Raw genomic sequence first — 19,840 nt, 5'->3', positions numbered from 1 at the left:
GTCATCTCACCAATTGTTATGCTCTCAAAATTTGAGGTATAGTAAATTGTGAATTAATTCCTTAATGGGGTAAACTTTGAGTATATATACCGAATCCTGAGTAGTTGTATTAAGATAAGGATTATGAATCATATATTATTTGTTAATTTGAGTTTATTTAGGAGTCTAATATTATTATTTTAATACATTTCATTATTATATATTAACAATTATATCAATAACAAAATTAAATGAGTATATAATGAGTAAAGTTAACGTACAATATATATCATAAAAGAACTAATAGTTTTAAAATACAATAATATATAATATTCTCTCAATAAGAATACAAATACTATATTTATAAATAGTTTTAATTTAGTGTGAGATTGACTGATACCTAGGTTTTATAAGAACATTATTTTTATCAATGTACCTCTAGCTATTGGGGGTTCCCAACTTCCTTTAAAATCCTGCTTAACACCTGATTTATGCCTTATTTCCTTGTTTAACCGAACTCGCAATAGAAGCAGCCGTTAACGCCGTCAACTCACTCACGAAACAACTGTCTGCTTTCCGAAAGAAAGAAAGAACTCTGGGAGGTAGAGGCGGAAAGATAGAAAGAGAGTAAGACTAAGGAAATAGAAGAGGGAGAGGAAGACTAGGGAAATAGAAGAGAAGCTGAGTATGCAGAAGTTAGTTTCTTTGTAAATGGATTTTTAAGTTTAAGCTGCAGAAAGGGGATTCTGGGGTTTTTGAAATTTTGTTGTTTGATAAAAAAGCCTAGCAACCATGGGTGATAGTGTGCTTAACAGTAAAGATTACACTTTGCTTAAAGATTTTAGAATGGAGGTTGAAATAAAAGGCGGGAATTTCTCTTTTTCGTTCTGGATTTATCTCATTAACTCCGTCACTACATTTCCCTCTATAATCATTAATCAGGTATCAGAAACTGCGTTTTCTTCTTTTGCTTTGTTATTCAATTTTTTTTCTTGTTGTTCTGCATTTGGACATTCAACTAAAATTTGAAGTTTAATGACGCTTTTAGTACCTACAGTTATCACTTGTACAATTTTTCGGCATCTTAACTTTTTTGCTTTTGATGGGTCTGTTTGATTTTTAATTTTTGGGGGATTAGTTGTGAGAAAGTTGTCACTTTTTCAAGTTTTGTTTAAATAAGCAATCTTTGCGTATTATACTTAGGTATGATGATAAAGTTTGTACCAAAGGCTCAATTTTTATAGTCAAACCTATTGCTATTTCCAAGTTCATTTCAGCTGTTGCTTGAATTGTGGTCAGTTGCAGGTTTAAATTGTGTATTCTTTTTTTCCCAATTTTTTGAAGGGATTTTGTTATTTTATCTGTCAGGTATTCATTGGGGTTTGTTTCGTGGTCATTTTAGCCTGTACCCGGAAGATCATTCAGTATCTTGTGAATGGCCATGTAGTCCTTTTTCAATAACACCTGACAGATAGCAATAGATGGATAGATATTTAGATTAAGGCAGTTTGTGTGCAGAGTCAGTTGGCTAGGCTAAAATTAATAAAATGTTTCTGTTTTGTTGTTGATTATATTCTTGGTGTTGGTGTTTGGCCAATGTTTTCTGTTCACCATCATTCATTATTGATGCTTATTTCATAGTGCAGTATACATGTTTGTTTTTGTTTTATTCTATTTCTTTTCCTGCCCTTGAAGTGAATGGCTGCATCTAAGTTGTCTTTTGGTTTGCAGATACACTCAGATATTGCCAGTAGTGCTCCTTTTCTTTGTCTGAACGAAAAGAAGATAATGATGCTTTTTCCATTGCCTCTCGAATACAAGGAAGCTCTTGATTCTAGTAATTCTGCTTCATTGTCAGAAGCACCACATATATCAATGGAGAATGAGTTTCCTCTCGAAAATTGGATTCATGTTGGATGTGGGGTATGTTTTAGAAATTCAATAACTCTTCCAATTTGTTTTTTGAGAAGTTCATTTACATAGAGGTTTTGCTCCATTACCCAATTTGCCATTAATTTGATTTTGTGGCATTGTTAGTAATTTTGTTTTCTCTATTTCTCCCTAGGATTATCAAATGCTGAATGATTGTTTCTTTACTCAGGTTTTCACTGATGTTTTGCATCTTCAAATTAATGGGGAAATTGTAGGAGAATGTCCTTTTTCTTCTTCAATCAATAAAGACTCCTTTTCAAATGGCTTGGGGAAGATAACATTAATTGGTGCTCATGGAAATGAGGGTTTGCAGGGTTATGTCTACAATGCAGAGTTCTTGCCTTTAAGTTTATCCATTAAAGACCACTACTTTAAGGTCCATGGTAGTTCTACTTCTTTATTTTTCATGATTTTTATTATTTGGATGTGCATTACTGTAGAAATTAAAGAAAGAATATGTTTTATTTCTTTCAATTGTGTTATATTTTTTAACCTCTTCTCCACTATATATATACAAAAAATTGTTCCAATATAGGAAGTAATCTAAATAGGAATAAACCTAAACTAGGAAACACAATCTTTACACTAATTAGGAATAAACCTAAACTAGGAAACACTATATTTACTTTAATCACAAAGATTTCAACACTTCCATTCAAGTTGGTGCATAGATATTACTCATGCCTAACTTGCAAACTAAAGGATGAAACAACTTGCTATGCAAACCTTTTGTGAAAACATCAGCTAGTTGCTCTTTTGAAGCTATATAGGAGACACTTATAAAACCTTCAACTATCTTCTCTTTTATAAAGTGACGATCAATCTCTATGAGCTTAGTTCGATCATGCTGGACTGGATTGTTCATAATACTGATGGCTGCTTTACTATCACAAAATAATGATATATTTGTTGTTTCAGCCAACTTTAACTCTTCCATTAATCTGCGCAACCATAGAAGTTCACAGATTCCCTGTGCCATAGCTCTATATTCAGCTTCTGCATTGGACCTTGCAACAGTAGCTTGCTTCTTGCTTCTCCATGTGACCAGGTTTCCTCCAACAAAAACACAATAACCTGAGGTTGATCTCTTGTCATCAAGGGAACAAGCCCGATCCGCATCTGTATAGCCTGTTATTGTTAAATGACCATGTTTAGAAAATAAAAGTCCTCTACCTGGAGCTGATTTTAAATATCTTAGAATCCGAAGCACTGCTTCTAAGTGAGACTCCCGAGGGTCATGCATGTATTGACTGACTAAACTTACAGCATAGGCAATATCTGGTTTAGTATGGGCAAGGTAAATCAATCTCCAACCAATCTCTGATACCTGCCAACATCAATTGAACTTCCCACTCCAGCTTGAAGCTTATGATTGGTTTCAATAGGTGATTCTGCAGGTTTACATCCCAACATACCAGTTTCTTTAAGGAGATCAATGATGTACTTTCTCTGAGAAATAAAAATCCCTTTTTCTGACCTAGCATTTTCTATCCTAAGGAAATTTCTCAACTTTTTCAAATCTTTAATCTCAAACTCCCTAGCTAACAAATTTCTCAAGTGAGTCATTTCTTCTTCATTATTTCCAGTTATCACTATATCATCAACATAAACAATAAGTAATGTGATCTTACCTTCATGATGTTTAATGAACAATGTATGATCAGCATCGCTCTGAATATACCCAAAAGAAAGCATCGCTTTACTAAACCTTTCGAACCATGCTCTTGGTGATTGTTTCAGCCCATATAATGACTTCTTCAGCTTGCAAACTTTTCCTCTGGTTTTGTCATCATCAAATCCAGGAGGAATCTCCATGTACACCCCTTCTTTCAAATCACCATGTAGAAAAGCATTTTTAACATCAAATTGACGTAACTCCCAGTCAAGATCGACTGCTCAAGAAACAAAGTGGGAAATAAACGTCCTAAAACAGAAAAAAAGGGATGTCTTAATCTCCTATGCCATTGAATAACTTCATGGGAAGGATTTTTAGAAGTTCCTAACAAAGCTTGACTGTTACCATAATTTGAAAAACGACAAACGTCATCCAATAGATATAGTCCATCGTGCAAGCTACCACTGCCAATCGTTCTCCCCATATTCAGTTCCTGAAATATACAATGAGTAGGGTAACAAGTTACTTTGCAATTAAATGCTTTTGTGATTAAGCTAACGGATAACGGATTAATAGGAAATCTAGGAAGATGAAGAACAGAGTAGAGTTTAATATTGGAAGTACAGTCAATAGAACCTGTGCCAGCAATTGGTACTAAGGAGCCATCCGCAATGCGAATTTTGTCTGTGCCTTGATACTTAGAATATGTGAGGAAATGTTTTATAGAGCCTGTTTTATGTTTATTTGCTCTTGAATCTATAACCCAAGAGGGTTTTGCAATATTTGCAAGAAAGGTAAGGAAAGCATTACTTGAATTAACAAAATTAGAGGCTACAGTCTGAGTTGAGGACGAATTAAGCTATGACAACAATCGTTCCAGGGACTGAATCTCCTTATTAGAAAAGCTTCCAGCAATAGATGGTTTCTCAGATAAAGCTCCACTATCAAATATGTTTGCCTGTTGTCTAGAAGAACTGACCCGCTTTCCTCCACGCCCTTTAGTTGGGCATCCATGTAATTTCCATCAGAACTCCTTAGTGTGCCTGTTCTTACCGCAATAGTCACAAAATAATTGATCTCTATCTGAAGAACTGCTCTTTGCAGCCTGGATATGTTCTCTTGCAAAATTAGAATCAACGTTGCTTTGTCAATGGTAAATCGGTGAACCATAGCTTTCTTCCTAGTCTCCTCTTGCTGTACAAATGAGTATGCTTGTCGTAAGGATGGAAAAGGATCTCGTCCAAGAACTTGGACTCGAATCTGATCATACTCGTTATTTAGGCCAGCCAGAAAATCATACACACGTTCTACTTCAATCAACTTCTGAACTTGAGCCGCATCATCAGTACATCTTACTTGAAAGTCTTGATAGTAATCTAGTTCCTGCCATAACCCACTAAGTTTAGCAAAATACTGAGCGATAGTCAGATCTCCCTGCTTGGTTTCATGAACTTTCTATCGCAATTCATACCTCTGAGTATAGTTTCCAGTTTGTGAATACGCCTGTGAAGCAACATCCCATATCTTTTTAGCTGTATCAAGAAGCAAATATTCTCGGGAAATAGTTGGCTGCATGGAATTTATTAACCAAAACATAATAAGAGAATTCTCGGATTTCCACTTTTTAAAGGCCGGATCTATTGAAACTTCTTAGATATCCACTTGTTAAAGGCCGGATCTGTTGAAACTGGTTTAGTTGCTCCACCATTAAGGTATCCCTGCAAACCTCTAGCTTCAATGAATAATAAACAAGACCGAGACCAAGCCAGGTAGTTTGTTCCATCTAACTTCACCGGTCTAATCTGAAGTGAGGGCCTCTCTGAGTGAAAAACCATATCTACCTTCTTTCCGTCAACCATATCTTAAAAAGAAATTTAAACGGCAGCAGTGGTAAAAAAGGCAGCAGCAGTGGTGGAAAAGGAAAAAAAATTCTAAAAAATGCAAAACTGGTGCTGAAGAACTAGTAGGTCTGAGTCGCCACACCGAGTTGAGGTCGCCGGAACAAGAATTGTCGACGGAGCTCGCCGGAAACAGCCACATGCGCCGGCGCGTGAAGGACAGTCAGAATCTTCTAGAGGGGCGTGCGCAAACGCGCATGGTCGGACGGCGATGCGGTTTGGACAGAGAGCCGATCGGCGGTCGTTCTTCCTTCTAAGACGGGCGGTGACGACCAACTCCCACTTCCGGCGGTGCTGTGTGTATCTCAGACCACTTTGCAAACTGAAACCGTTGCCGAAAAATTCACGGCAATGGCTCTGATACTGTGTAGAAATTAAAGGAAAGAATATTTTTTATTTCTTTCAATTATGTTATATTTTTCAATCTCTACTCCACTATATATATACAAAAAATTTTTCCAATATAGGAAGTAATCTAAATAAGAATAAACCTAAACTAGGAAACACAATCTTTACACTAATTAGGAATAAACCTAAACTAGGAAGCACAATATTTAATTTGAATCACAAAGATTTCAACAATTACCTATTTGCAATTCAATGCCAGGAACCACCTTTACAATTGTCCATCGATGACTCATCGACCTCTGAGATTGAAGAAGACACTGATGGCATTTGGAGTATCGTTGGTGGCAAGGTAAGTTATTAACCATTTTACAGTGTTGCATTTTATAAGGGTCATGTCACAACTATTAATGTTACACTCTGAAGTAGAGTTTTATAATTTGGATTATGTAGATGATTGTATAATTTAACAGAGATGATCCTAGAACCAAGTTATTTGGTTTTCAGTCTTTGCTTAATGTTAAGTGAGAGTTGCAGATAGCAACTGAACATCTTTTAGAATAGCTGCAAGGGGGGGCAATAGTTAAAATGCATTCTGGATTGGGTGTTTGGCATGTTTTATTGACTTGGATATTCTCTTACATTAGCAAATCATATTTGTAAGCTCATCAATGAATAAACTTCCTCATCAATCAGAAGTGACATCCTACAATCCTAGATATTGCTGCTTTATTATCGGTATCAGACTTATTTTTGTTACATATTATTAAGTCTCTATATTCATCTGTTTTAATTTATCTTGTAATCATATTTTGGAAAAATATGTGCTAATGATTTGATATTAGATTGTTTGTCTCTTAGGAATTGATTTATTATATCCTAGGAGAAGTTTCGACGTGTTTCTTTCTTGAGGAAACATAAATCATAAGGGAATCTAAGTTTGCTCATCTTCTTACTGCACTTGTAACTGTATTATCATGGATTAAACTTGATGTGGAGGTTCGCCACATGTAACCGAAATTGGATCATTATGTCTATTGCAAAACATTGCTCACAAGATTGCAAGAAGAATTAAATTAATAAATGTTGAAGCCACCAAATTAAGAAATGCAAATAACTAGCAAGCACAAACACTTCTGATGAAGACATTGAATCCATGATTTATATTCATTATTATAAATCAACTGAATTAACTATCTGTAAACAAAGTGTGAAAAAGCCCCTGGATATGCTTCCCTTGCTTGTTTTTTTCTTACCTTGCTAATTAGTGAAACCTAGCTAAAATTTCATCTAGTAAGAGTTGTCAAAACCTGGTGATATGTGGCTCTCCCTTAGGTGCATGAACTACTTCATTGGTCATTCATATTGTTGGTAATTCATATTGGTCATGGATCTTAAGATTCTTTTCTTCTACTGCCCGTATGTTAAGCGGTTTCATTCCAATTGAAAATTAAAGATAATCAATTTATTATTGTTCTCCTTTTCTTATCTATGCTTCACTAAATAAAGGTTAACTAAATAGCCTCTATGGGGACTGTTTGCTGCTTTTGAATATTATCATATCATTGCTAAGAAACAAGCTTTATTTTGCTAGATTTAGATACGCACAATAAAGCAAAGGCTATCCTAATCTGTAACACATTATTTTACTTGTTTTTGTGAGTAAAATTGTGAGGTTATATCTGAATAATCAATTAAATGCAGTATGTTTGCAAAATATGCTTAGGCTCGTAGCTGTGCTGGTTAATGCATAACCACATTACCAAATTTAAAGTAACTACTAATCCTTAAAAATTTACGGTTCTAACACTGTTTAAAAAATGAACTACACAGTTCACTGTATTTTTATGCTTGGAACATTAGAAAATGTTGATTTCAATTCTATTGTTCAATGCTATGAAATTGAATATTAATTTAAACAAAATTTATCAAAAATAGGTGGAATTTCCAATGAATTCCACAAATCTAACAAAATATTTTATGCACAATATTTATTTTTCATCTTTTTCTATCTTTCATCTACTCTATCTCTCACTTCTCTTTCCTCTCACTCTCACACACTTGCTCTGATTTCTCTTTTTTACTTGTTTCTCTCTCCTTTCTCAACCAAATTTCTTTTTGTATTTGAAAACTGAATATTGATAATAAATATTAAGGTTTTTTTTTTGGTTTGTGTTTCTTATGTCAAAAAGTTGTTACATTAAGGATATTTTAGGGAAAAAAAAGACAAAAATAATTTAATTCTAGATTTATTTTAAACATAAATATATGGAATTTAATTGAATTCCCTATTTTAAGTTGTTCGATTCCAAACATAAGAATTCATTTATAAATGAGTTCTATTTTTTGACCAATGAATTCTATATTTCTAATTTATGTCCCAAATGGGCTGTAAATGTTATTTTTATTACAAGCTACTATCATTTTGTTAAGTCAAAGTACAAATACAACCTATTGACTTAAAAGTAGCAGAACATGGAGACAAAAATGTTTTTCTTTTTTTTTTTTTTTTTTTTAGTTTTCGAATGGAAAATGAAAAGTGGAAGTAGGAAACAGAAAACTACTTTCTGCAAGTAAACATAGCATTAGATTTCCTGCTGCCCCTCCCCAAATTTTCATATTTTATCTCCATGTTTCTCATTTGATGGGTTATATTTTTAAAGTACAAACCATGCTGTTATTACAGGCTTTCTTCTCATGGAAATTTTGTGTTTTTCAGGCATCTTGTCGTAGGATTTTTTCTTTAGATGTTGTTTTATCAAATGCAATTAGCCAGTCCATAAATAATGAAGCGGAGGTATGATTCCCTCGGTTTTCCATAGGAAATTTTTTGTGTTTTCCTTACTAGTTTTGGCAGATTATCTCATGTTATGCTACACATTGCTTGCTTTATTAGGTAGCTGCTTCACTTTTATATGCGGACAATGGCTTACCTGTAGAGAAGACATCTGATGCTGAAGCTCCACTTTTGATAAGCTATGACGGGATTGAATTTGCTTCTTCTGATAGGCCAAGTAAATTGTTGCATGGCCGTGCATCCTTTAAGCTCAAAATATCTCAGGTAGTGAAAAGTAGCTTCTGGTTACTTAGCCACATTCTTAGGAACATTGTTTAGTCATCTCCACTTGGGCTTATTCACTTAGCTCCGTCGTCTCATCTTCCCCCACTTCCCCTTTGTGTATATGTGTGTGGAAAGAATGTTCTTAGATAATATTTGCAACCCACAATTTTGTCACTTTGAAGAACAGTGACACTCTTATTATGTATCTATAGGCGCCTCAACATAATTTGGATAAGTTCACCATATATCTCTCTGTGTATTTGTATTCAATTATCATGAGGATATCAAATTTCTATGCAGCCAGCTGGCAGGGTTCCGTGGATTTAATGTGTAAATGTGATTTCAATTAGTTATGCTATATCCTAGACAACTACTGCCTAAAAATCACTTTGCATGCTGTCATATTTCAAAAATTTTGTTATGTATTTTCATGATTTTGATAAACATCCATCCATGCATTGGTTCTCCAAATAGTTGGTATCATAGTCACCACAGTGCTTAAATAAATCTAGTTGTTTCCTAGGCTTGGATTTACTTAAATTTTGTTTTGTACCTTGGAGATAGACATGTTGTTAGAAACATTGTTATACTCTCGTTTAGGTTGTTAATGTTTTCTTTGTGTGCTATATTGTTCCCTTCAAAGATTATTTTCACCCAAAAGAATTCTGGTCGAGGGTAATTTTCAGCTTATATTTGTTTCTTGAAGGCAATGCCATTAAAAGTTTAGATGCCAAGGTGGCGGATCCATTTCTTGTGTGCTTATGAATGTTTGTATATTCAATGAGAAAGAATACACTTAGGAACGGCATCATGATTTCCTCATTGCATAGAGCTTTGAATTTTGTGTTGATTTAAAAATTTGATTTTTTGTTGTCAATTTCAGCTTTCATCCAAATGTGATAATAGGCTGTTCTGCATTAAATTTGAATTGCCTGAATTTGGGGGATATCATTTCCTTCAAGCATTTTCTCATCCGATTCGTTGCATCTCTCGGAGTCGTAATCCTCGAACATCCTCTCTTACATGGAAAAGACCAACTTCTGCCAGTTATCCTCTCAATGGACCTCAACCGCATGGATTAGATAATGGATCAGTGGAATTTCAGCAAAGTTCCTTCCATGAAACAAAACCTAGTCCATCATCAAAGCGGGTCAAACTGGGGAAGGAAAATAATTATACACTGGAGCAACCAGATGAAGAATGCAACTCTCATGCTTGCACTGCTAATCAGGTATTATCCTTCTCAGTATTGTGGTTATCATAATATCAAAATGAAATGATCAGTAAGCAATATAATGCGGCTTGTATCTTTTTTAGTTATTCAAGTAACCTTCTCTTTTCATTAAATAGCTGAATGAGTTATGCTTGGTTATGATATTTTGCCTTACTCATGAATTTTCTTCCTCAAGAACATATGCTTTTCTGCTTGAATTTTTCAACCTTCGTTCAGTCTCCTTTTCAAGTATGCAAAGTGATGTCCTCTCAGGCCCCATGACAAAGCATGTATTCTCATTAATTTTGTAGAAATTAAAGGAAATAATATGTTTTATTTCTTTCAATTGTGTTATATTTTTCAACCTCTACTCCACTATATATATACAAAAAATTGTTCCAATATAGGAAGTAATCTAAATAGGAATAAACCTAAACTAGGAAGCACAATCTTTACACTAATTAGGAATAAACCTAAACTAGGAAACACAATATTTACTTTAATCACAAAGATTTCAACAAATTCGCATGCATTTTAAGATGAAAACAACCAGTCAAGCATATTTGTTATGTCATAAGAACCTTATATATCAAACTCTTGATAGTTGTATGCTTAATACATTTCTCACAAGTTTCATTATGTGTCTCAAGTTCTGTCTACCACTTATAAAAATGCTATTAAAATGTTTGCAGGGCATATAGTGATTTATGTCATTGTGCCTCAAGTGGGGTACAAAATAACCATAATGGATGCGATAGCAAAATATCTTTTGAGCTGAATCTTACCCAATAAGATATTAGTTTAATCCTCTTGATTGAACACTTTTAAACTTGTTATCTTGTTTATACTATGATTTAAGAATATCTAATGATTTCACTCATATTGTTTGAAGCTTTTTGTTTGTATTTTCTATGAAAAGGCTATTAAAAACTTTCTGTATTTTCATATCCAGTAGCAATTGGATCTCTTTATTTTCAAGTTGCTCTTTTCGTTTTAACTCATTTCTCCCCTGGTTGCTACATCATTCTAGCAGATTGTTTTTTGTCACCTAATTTGTGGTTAGGGATTGCAATTCACAAATGAATGCTTAAAATCATAATACTACCTATTTAGGTCCTTTGACTCATATAATCTTAGAACGTTCTGTATATTCAAATTCGGAGGATTTGTTGTTCTTGCCTTTTCTATATCTTTCCTATTTAGAGAGAGGCTTGTGTATAGAAAACTACAATTAAACACAGAAATAGAAAATCTCTTATATTCTCTTCCTCTCTTCATTACGAACGAGGTCAGAAAGGGAGACTGGACTATTGCATCATTTAGGATGATGCAGTATGGAAAAGAAAGAAAAGAATGGCAGTTACATACAGTATGGACAGATCTTACCTTCATTACCACAATGATATTTTGCATAGGTTAGAAAATATATTTGTTCTCATTGGCTTGAAACTCTAATTTTGGTTGTCGGAGCTTTTTCTTTACTTTCATCACTGCTAATGTTGTTTTGATCGGCATCTTGCTGAATCACAATTTTTGATTTAGGTTGAGGATGCTTTTAGGACAAGGTTGGATGAAAGTCCAGACAACCCTGAAGAAGTAGACAACTCAGCAACTGATTCAGAGAGTACTGAAGAAAACAATTTAAATTTCAAAGTTGCATCAGGTGGTGGCTATCCAATTTCGGACCTGACTATCTTTAAGTACTGCTTGGGAGGCTTGACTGATAGGGCTCTTCTGCTGAAGGAGGTTGCAGCCTCTGCCTCTGAAGAAGATCTTTTGAGAATTGCAAATGAGGTTTCTCTATATTCAGGGTGTTCCCATCACAGGTAATCCCCTATGGCTTCACTCATTCCAAATTTGATCATATTTAATTAATAATTCTAAGCCTCTTGAATTATGAGTGTTGAAAACCATCTGAGTCAGTGTTATTCCCTGAATCTAGCATGTGGTGCATTCTTTTATTTTTTAATTTGCAAAATGCAATGTCAACTTTACCTAGCTAGATCGCTAGTATCAATGACAGTTTTGATATGTTGTGCACAATCTTCTTACTTAAAAGGTTTAACATATGTTAAATTAACATAGGGAAGTGAATGATATTTTCAGTATCCTTTCCTTGTCTCTGCTTTTTGCTTCTAACTGCTAGAGAGCAATGAACAGTCCTTTTCTTTTCCCCATCTGAAGGGATTTTAAACCAGGTGGTCAAAATTCTCTTGCCTATCAATACACCTCCATCATGACTTTTGGGATTAGTTTGGATGCCTGATCCTTTTAGTAAAATACATGCTTTCTCTTCCAGGCATCAAATAATGATTGCAAGGGGATTGATAGTAGAAGGGACCAGAGTTTGGAATTCAATCTCACAAAACAACCATGCTGTTCATTGGGAAAATGTGGTTTTTGAGATTGAAGAGCAATTCCTGAAGATTGCTTGCTGCAATAGTAGATCACTTACAGAACAGGTTTCTCTCTATTATCTTCTTCATCAATTAATGTGAAGCACTCAAAACTACTGCTTCTGAATAAAGTTACTGTTTATAGAATGCTTTGAGAGGTTTACTGCTATAACTACTGGTATGCTATTGCATCCTTTTGCTTGATTGTTGTGTTAAGATTTATCAAAACGATTGAAGACATTTCATTACATTTAGAGATACTTGCGTTTTATGGGATCTGCGGGCTAAAATTGAATTAAGATAGGATCCCTTCCTAAGTCTTTTATTAGTCTTTGGAACTTAGAAGTTAAATTGAAAATGGCTAGGAGTGTATTACCTATCACACGGAAGTTTTTGCATAAATGAACTTGAAGCAAGAAAAAACTATGTTGCAAAGATTTTTCCATTCCTCACTTTGTTAAGATTTAAACGATGTGTCTATTAAATTTCTTTGTGAAAATATGGGGTAGTTTTTATCATAAGTTGGTCGTTAAATTCATTCTTTTATTTGATATTTTCTTTGCAAAAAATTGGGAGTCGTCAACGAACCTATTTATATGAGAGGCTTGGAGATTAGATTCCTTTTTCTGTTTGATAAATTTCTTTCAGGAAGCATTGTGCAGACTTATGGTAGAACAAGTATCCTTGAGGATTTGTCATTGGTACTGAATGTCTTGGATCGTAATGTGTGTGGTGCTAGGGTATGTGGAAACTTATAGGTAAGAATATGGGCGTGAAAGTTTCAAACAAGATTGGGAATATTTCTTTCTTTTGATATTGTTAAGAATCTTATATAGATCAAGTACCAAACCCATAAAGAGCATATATAAGAGTGGAAAGCTAATTAGCTAATTGGTTAGTACTCACCTTTTAGCATTTATTGACCCAAGCCCAAGTAAATCCAAATTGTTCAACTTTATCTTCATGGGTTTTCATCTCTTACCCAATTATTCACCTCTTCCCAAATTATATTATGGTGTCAGAGTAGCTCCCTTCCAGTTTAGTCATTTCTCAGTTCACCGGTATTGTCGATGCGTTTCAATATGGGCTTTCATTTGGATGTCCAATTCCAGCAAAGCCTGTTCAAGTTCAATTTCAGGGGGAGGATTTCAAGTTTCAAGTGTCAACTAGATGTCCAGTCCCGGTTTCACTTGGGGGTTTTAAGAATCCCACATTAATCAAGTACCAAAGCCATAAATGGCATATAAGAGTGGAAAGTTAGCTAGCTAATTGGTTAGTACTAACCTTTTGGTATTGGTTGACCTAATCCGAAGTGAGCCCAAATTACTCAACTTTATCTTCATGGGTTCTAATCTTTTATCTAATCATTCACCACTACCCAAATTACAATAGATTTATTCTGCTGTTAGTAATATTGATTTTATCCTTAATGGCATGGAAATGGCACAGACATGTGAATGGTTTTCCGTAGAAGTCCTATTTCCTAGCCAATATTCTTACCAGAGATAGGTATGTCTTGTAGTTTTGAAATTATTGTTGATTAGTTTGATTTAAGATGATGTGACTTCTTGGAGGACTTCTGTTTTCTTTTCGACTTTTTGTATGAGGTGATAGTAGCATTTCAGTCAGCCAGGGTTTGGAATACATGAATTGGCTGATTGGTTTTCGAAGAAGATAAAGGGAGAAACGGAAAGCGAGAGAGGGAAAAGAAAGAGGGGTGGTTGGGGGGGGGGGGTTTGGTGCACATGCTGCATACCTAGGAAGAAATGTGACTTTTATATCTTTTCTTCATGACATTTTAAAACCTAAAGAAAAAGGAGAGGAAGCTGGGGGAGAGGAGAGAGTTGTGGAGCACCTTTTTTCCTAATGTGTATGGGATTTTCGGTTTTTTGCATAACTCCATTCCTAATCTGCTTTCATTTAAGCTTATTTTCAGGTTTACTCAGTTCATTATATATAACAACTTATTTCAAAGTTTATTACCTTTAATTATGTATTTGGACTGCTAATCCTTATTCATCACTTTCTTCTATGAAATTTAGAAAGGTGATTTTCAACCCATTCATGCAAAAAGTACACATTTTATTAGAAATAATTTTAAATTACTTTCTTAAACTTATGTTTTTTTTAAAAAAATTTAATAATTTAATATGAAAAGTATTTGATTATTGATTTTTTAATGTTTAACTTGCAATAATGGCTTTGATTCTTAACATAATATTAGTTGTCTTTAAGAATACTGAAATAACTTTTGAAAGGTATGGCCTAATTTTATCCATTGTTTCAGGACTTTGAGATTCTAAGGAGAATTGCTGGATGCCGAGAGTATATTGCCCAAGAAAACTTTGAGAAGATGTGGTGTTGGCTGTACCCCATTGCTTTTACACTATCAAGAGATTGGATAAACACCATGTGGAGTTCAATGTCTCCAAAGTGGATAGAAGGATTTATTACTAAGGAAGAAGCGGAATTATCACTACAAGGTCCTAGGGGCCTTCAAGATCCTGGAACTTTTGTTCTGAGGTTTCCCACTTCAAGGAGCTGGCCCCACCCAGATGCAGGTAGCTTAATCGTGACTTATGTTGGCACCGATTGTACTGTTCACCACAGGCTTCTTTGCCTTGATTATATCTATAGGTATGCACTTACCTTCTTTTTTCTCCTGCTTTTCTTTCTTTTAATTGTCAAGTTATTCGTGGTGATTATATACAAACAAAAACAATCAGCTTCTGATTGTATAAGGTAATTTGAAAATCTATGTGATGACGATTTTCTAATAATGGAATGAAAGGAATAAAGAGAATAAGGGGAAGCGATAATGTGTCAAATTTTGATCTTTGGGTGGTTCTTACGGTGGTCTACTAAAATGAGTTTTTGAGGAAGTGCACAAACTTTTTTTAAAAAAATTATTATATGGGTGTGGTCTAGCAAGAGAAATTGTGATATTCATCTGAGAGTGTTGATCAGTAATTTCACTCACATACACGCTTGTCTCCATTCGCACATATAAACTTATGCATTGTTCATCTTAACTGTATAACTTCCTACTCCCCAAGTGCTATGGGTTAATGATGTCACTTCAGACATTTTCAATTGTTTAATCAATTTGGAATTTTCCCCTTTGTGGGTCCTTTCTCCATTGCTTACGGTACAAATGCCCCACTCTATTTGCAAATTCTTCTTCCAAATCTTTAAAGCATCTAACATTGCTTTTTAATTTTCTTTATTTTTCCTTCCTTTTAAACAAAAATTTAGCTCACATTGAAGGATAATATATGCATTCCTCTCTCTGTAACTAGATCAGAAGGGGGGGCTCATTCTTTCGGTCTCCCATCTCTAACTCTTATTCTTCTCTTGGTCACTCCTCATCCACTAATAGCCTCTTACATGGGTGTTGGAGGGTCCTGACCAGGACACAACCATTGGGGCCATGACTCTGGCTTTCCCTTGTGTTAAGGATTAGTTGTAAATAGAGTTCTATTAGGAGTTAGATTCCTAATTAGTTTATGATTTGTATTCCTAAATAGCTAGGTAGCATAGGAATTCATTATATATAGACCTATGTAATCGATTGATGAGATACAAAAAATACAATTACAATATATTCTCTCAACAGGGTATCAGAGCCTTCCATTAAAAAAAAAAAAAAAAAAAGAGAAATTTCCCGAAACTTCCCTTGCTAGAAGCCATTGCCACCTAGGAAGCCTTTCTAGGGTTAGTATTTTGTCTCACCACCGACCTCAGGATATTCTCCAGCCGCTGATCAGCGCCTCCCCAGAATCCGGTTGCTGCAACTCTGTTGCAGCTGTGTCGGGCAGTCTTCTGCTATTGTTGTTGCTTTAATTTGCTGAGGAAACCTATCTTTTCCCTTGTTGTGACAATTGTTTTTGGTATTTTTTGGTCATTTTCTAGTGATTCCTTATTGCATTAGGGTTTGGTACTACACCTTTGCTCTACAGTTATGGGTATTCTGCTTTGAACCTTCTCCTTTGTCGAGAGCAGTACAACCCCAATGAGTTGCATTGTGTTCCTGGCCTTCAGTGGTGCGCTCCATTTGCCAGATTTTTCTTTGCTGCGTTTCTGAATATCTGCGCTACTGGGCTTCCTCTTTGGGGCATTGATTATGGAAGCTTGAAACAGCCCTGTGAGTTGTTTTCTGGTTCAGTGAGATTTGTTTCGACAACCTAAGTGTGTTGTCTTAATTCTGCTACTACTATTTGGTTTGGGATTCTATATTGCTATAATGAAGTGGGTACAGTTGCTGAGTATGGTATTGTGCTTTGCTGAAAGTAGTAGTTTGTAACAAGTTGAGCATAATTAACATCTATGCTCCAACTTGAGGAGAAGTGTTAAGGATTAGTTGTAAATAGAGTTCTATTAGGAGTTAGATTCCTAATTAGTTTATGATTTGTATTCCTAAATAGTTAGGTAGCATAGAAATGCCTTATATATAGACCTATGTAATCGATTGATGAGATACAAGAAATACAATTACAATATATTCTCTCAACACCTTGTATTGTAGGTCACCTCGGCCAATTGTGGTTAGGGTTTTTGGTTTCATCAGTTCCTATTAGTTTAATTCGTGACTCGATTTTTATGTACAATTATAAGATCCTTGACAAGTGCCATCTGTTCTAATCAATTGCATGTTTGCTTAATGTCTAGAAACTTGACATGAGAATCTTGTAAAGTCAATGTCAATTGTCTACCTTTATATGAAACAAGACTTTCTACATTGAGAACATAGAGCTGAGAAAGAAGAAAGCTCAACTCCAAATTTATGACAAATACAATCAATTGTTGGTTTGGCATTGAGAAATTTTTCGTTTTCTAGTTGCTAATCAATTTCAAAAGGGACTGTTGAAAATAAAATCTAAAATTCAGCTATCCGATTGCATGCAATAAAAGAATGAGGATTGAATCAGTTAAATTCTTAAGTTGATGGCTTAAACTTTCGGAAAACAAGGTACTTTAAAAGGTTGCTTGGGATTTTGTGGTGGATGCTCATAGTACAATATAAAGTGAAATTTGGATTGTAGGAGTTTCTACTTCTCTTTTAGCAGTGTAGATGCTATTGTGTTTCATTGTTTCATACTGTGTTAAAGCGAACTGCGTTTGTGATGGTAATCTGTAATAATATACATGCATGAGTTACGCATGTAGGGTTGTTGTAATGTGCTCAAACAGTGGTTGCTTTTTCCATGTAGCTGCGAGGAAAGTCAAATGAATATGAGATCGCTACAAGATATGCTATTGGAAGAGCCTGAGCTCTCTCGACTGGGAAGGCAAGATATTGCTTCCTTTATTTGATCTTCTTGTATACAGGCATATAAAATGCATGATATCTCTCAACCGAGGGCATTATTTTGATGTTCATCCATTAATTTCTCCATCTTGAAAGTGCAGGATAATAAGAAGTCACTAGCTTGTCTGAGATGCTGGAGTATCCTTTTTCTGCTTTTCATTTCCGGTCAGTCATCATCTTTGTTTACTACCACCACCACCAACACCTACACCCACCTAACTTCCGCCGGGTTTTGTTTGGCAATCTCCAATCCCCCTCTTTCTAATCTTTTTGGTGTAGCTGGCCTTTTATGAATTACGATGTATATATGTAATCTTTTCATCACATCAAATACAGTTGAAAAAAAATATTGTCTAACATTAGTTTAGGGCTTTTTGTAACTATAAGTTATCTATTCAAAGAGTTTGACGAAAAGAGAGCATTAAAAGCAATTTTTCGCGCAAAGTTTTGTTTACGTTGTCAAATGTCAATTAACCTGAACTTTGAGGAGATTTTTCTGTCTTTAATCTTTTCTACATAAATTATTCTATTGAATTACACGACGTCATACATTAGAGCTCCACCTACCAGCGGTTGCTAAGAACTGCAAATCTTATGCTACTTTTGTTTTCGAAAATAGCTGTTTTTTTTTTAAACCTTAAAAATATTTTTCAAATAATTTATTACTCCATTGTTTATAATATTAGAAGTTAGTTGAAATATAATTTTAATTTATAAGATTATAAAATTATAAAATTATTTTTGAATTTAAATTTGTATTTTAAGGATCATTATTAAATATGAAAAAACATGTAAAATTACTTCCCGTGTAAGGTTTTTGTACAAGGATTAAAAAAGTAATTAGTTTTCTTATATCATAATAAAACAATCAAAATTAATAATTATTTGTAAAAATATTTATTGTATCTAATAATAAGGATAATATTAAAAAAATATTATTTATGATACATTAAAATATTCAAAACGATCTATATTTTGGAATAAAACAATCATTCAAAAACAATTTATATTGTGGTACAGAAAGTAATAAATTGTGGTGGCAATCAGTGGTGCTAGTGATCGATTGGTATTTATTAGTATTGATCTGTAGCGGTGCCTGTGAATGATTGATAAATCAATGCCTATTTATAAGTATTAGTTTTTGTGTACGATTGATAAATCAATATCTATTTATAAGTATTAATTTTTTAAACACATTTTTATACTTGTAATTTAATTTTCTATATATAGTTTTCTATTATTTTATAAACAGTGGTAACACGCTGATTGATATTGAGGTTGATCAGCAGGCCTTCCTCTCTATTATCCTTGATAGTTGGTCTCTGCACCGCGAGAGCAGAAAATATGACTCCAGGAGAGTCCAAACGAGAGACATGATTTTCTGGATCAGTAAGGAATGAAAGCAGCTCAACTGTAGGGAACTCCATTGAAATATAATGGAGGGTAGCAAGACTATAGAAACTAAAGTTCTTATTTCTCTAAACCTTAATTTGGAGAATTCTAGAAAGGTGACCATAAAAGGACAGTCTTTGAGAAAGAAGGGAGGTCATTAATTTATTCCCCTAAGTCGAAGAACTTGGACGGGATAGAAAGAAACATGGTCCATAGCATATTCTTCAACTTGTTGAAGGTCATTCAAGATTACTCTTGGAGGATCCGTCTTCTTCTGAGAAATTCTAAGAGTAGAAAAATGAGAAGAACTAGCCATGGTGTTACAAAAGACTGAGATCTAAACTGGACTGAAAACAATTTCATAGTGGAGAAATCAGATGTTGAATTCCACTAGGAACAATCAATTTATGGGTGGAGCCAAACTGGAAATCAATTTAATGAAGATGAATGATTACATTAAATGAATTAGTTATGGCAAAATGAATATTGTTAAGTTACACTGTTGGTTAAATTTTTAAGAGTCTCTTATGTGGTTATAAAGTTTATGACCTAAGGTAATTTGCTATAAAATTTAAATGTTTACCTTTGGTGAATCTCATAGGACTGAATTTTCAAATCTTTATGCATGAATATGATTAAGTTAAAGTGGAAAAAGAGACATTTGTATGAGCTTTTATAACTTTATGACCAAACGTGCTTAT

General features: G+C 34.3%; 1 protein-coding gene across 3 annotated transcripts; it reads left to right on the top strand.

Annotated features, from left to right (window-relative positions):
* The first annotated feature begins 408 nt into the window (after window positions 1-408).
* Window positions 409-18,178, top strand: LOC105632445 (SH2 domain-containing protein B). 3 transcript variants are annotated; one of them, XM_089724013.1, is made up of 12 exons: window positions 409-921; window positions 1,711-1,902; window positions 2,081-2,287; window positions 6,032-6,121; window positions 8,489-8,566; window positions 8,666-8,830; window positions 9,714-10,061; window positions 11,586-11,869; window positions 12,343-12,505; window positions 14,727-15,076; window positions 17,650-17,727; window positions 17,849-18,178. In XM_089724013.1, exons 1-12 carry the CDS (start codon window positions 772-774, stop codon window positions 17,865-17,867), a joined length of 2,124 nt encoding a protein of 707 aa, XP_089580139.1. In that variant the 5' UTR covers window positions 409-771; the 3' UTR covers window positions 17,868-18,178. The 3 variants fall into 3 exon arrangements, with proteins under 3 accessions (XP_089580139.1, XP_089580138.1, XP_089580140.1); XM_089724012.1 differs by lacking the exons at window positions 17,650-17,727; window positions 17,849-18,178 and adding an exon at window positions 16,399-16,949; XM_089724014.1 differs by lacking the exons at window positions 17,650-17,727; window positions 17,849-18,178 and adding an exon at window positions 16,352-16,488.
* Window positions 18,179-19,840: the final 1,662 nt, after the last annotated feature.

Source organism: Jatropha curcas, chromosome 7, assembly GCF_041381405.1.
Source record: "Jatropha curcas cultivar XTBG-Jc1 chromosome 7, XTBG_Jcur_1.0, whole genome shotgun sequence".
NCBI classification, from domain to species: domain Eukaryota; kingdom Viridiplantae; phylum Streptophyta; class Magnoliopsida; order Malpighiales; family Euphorbiaceae; genus Jatropha; species Jatropha curcas.
This window is presented reverse-complemented; position numbering and strand designations above follow the sequence as displayed.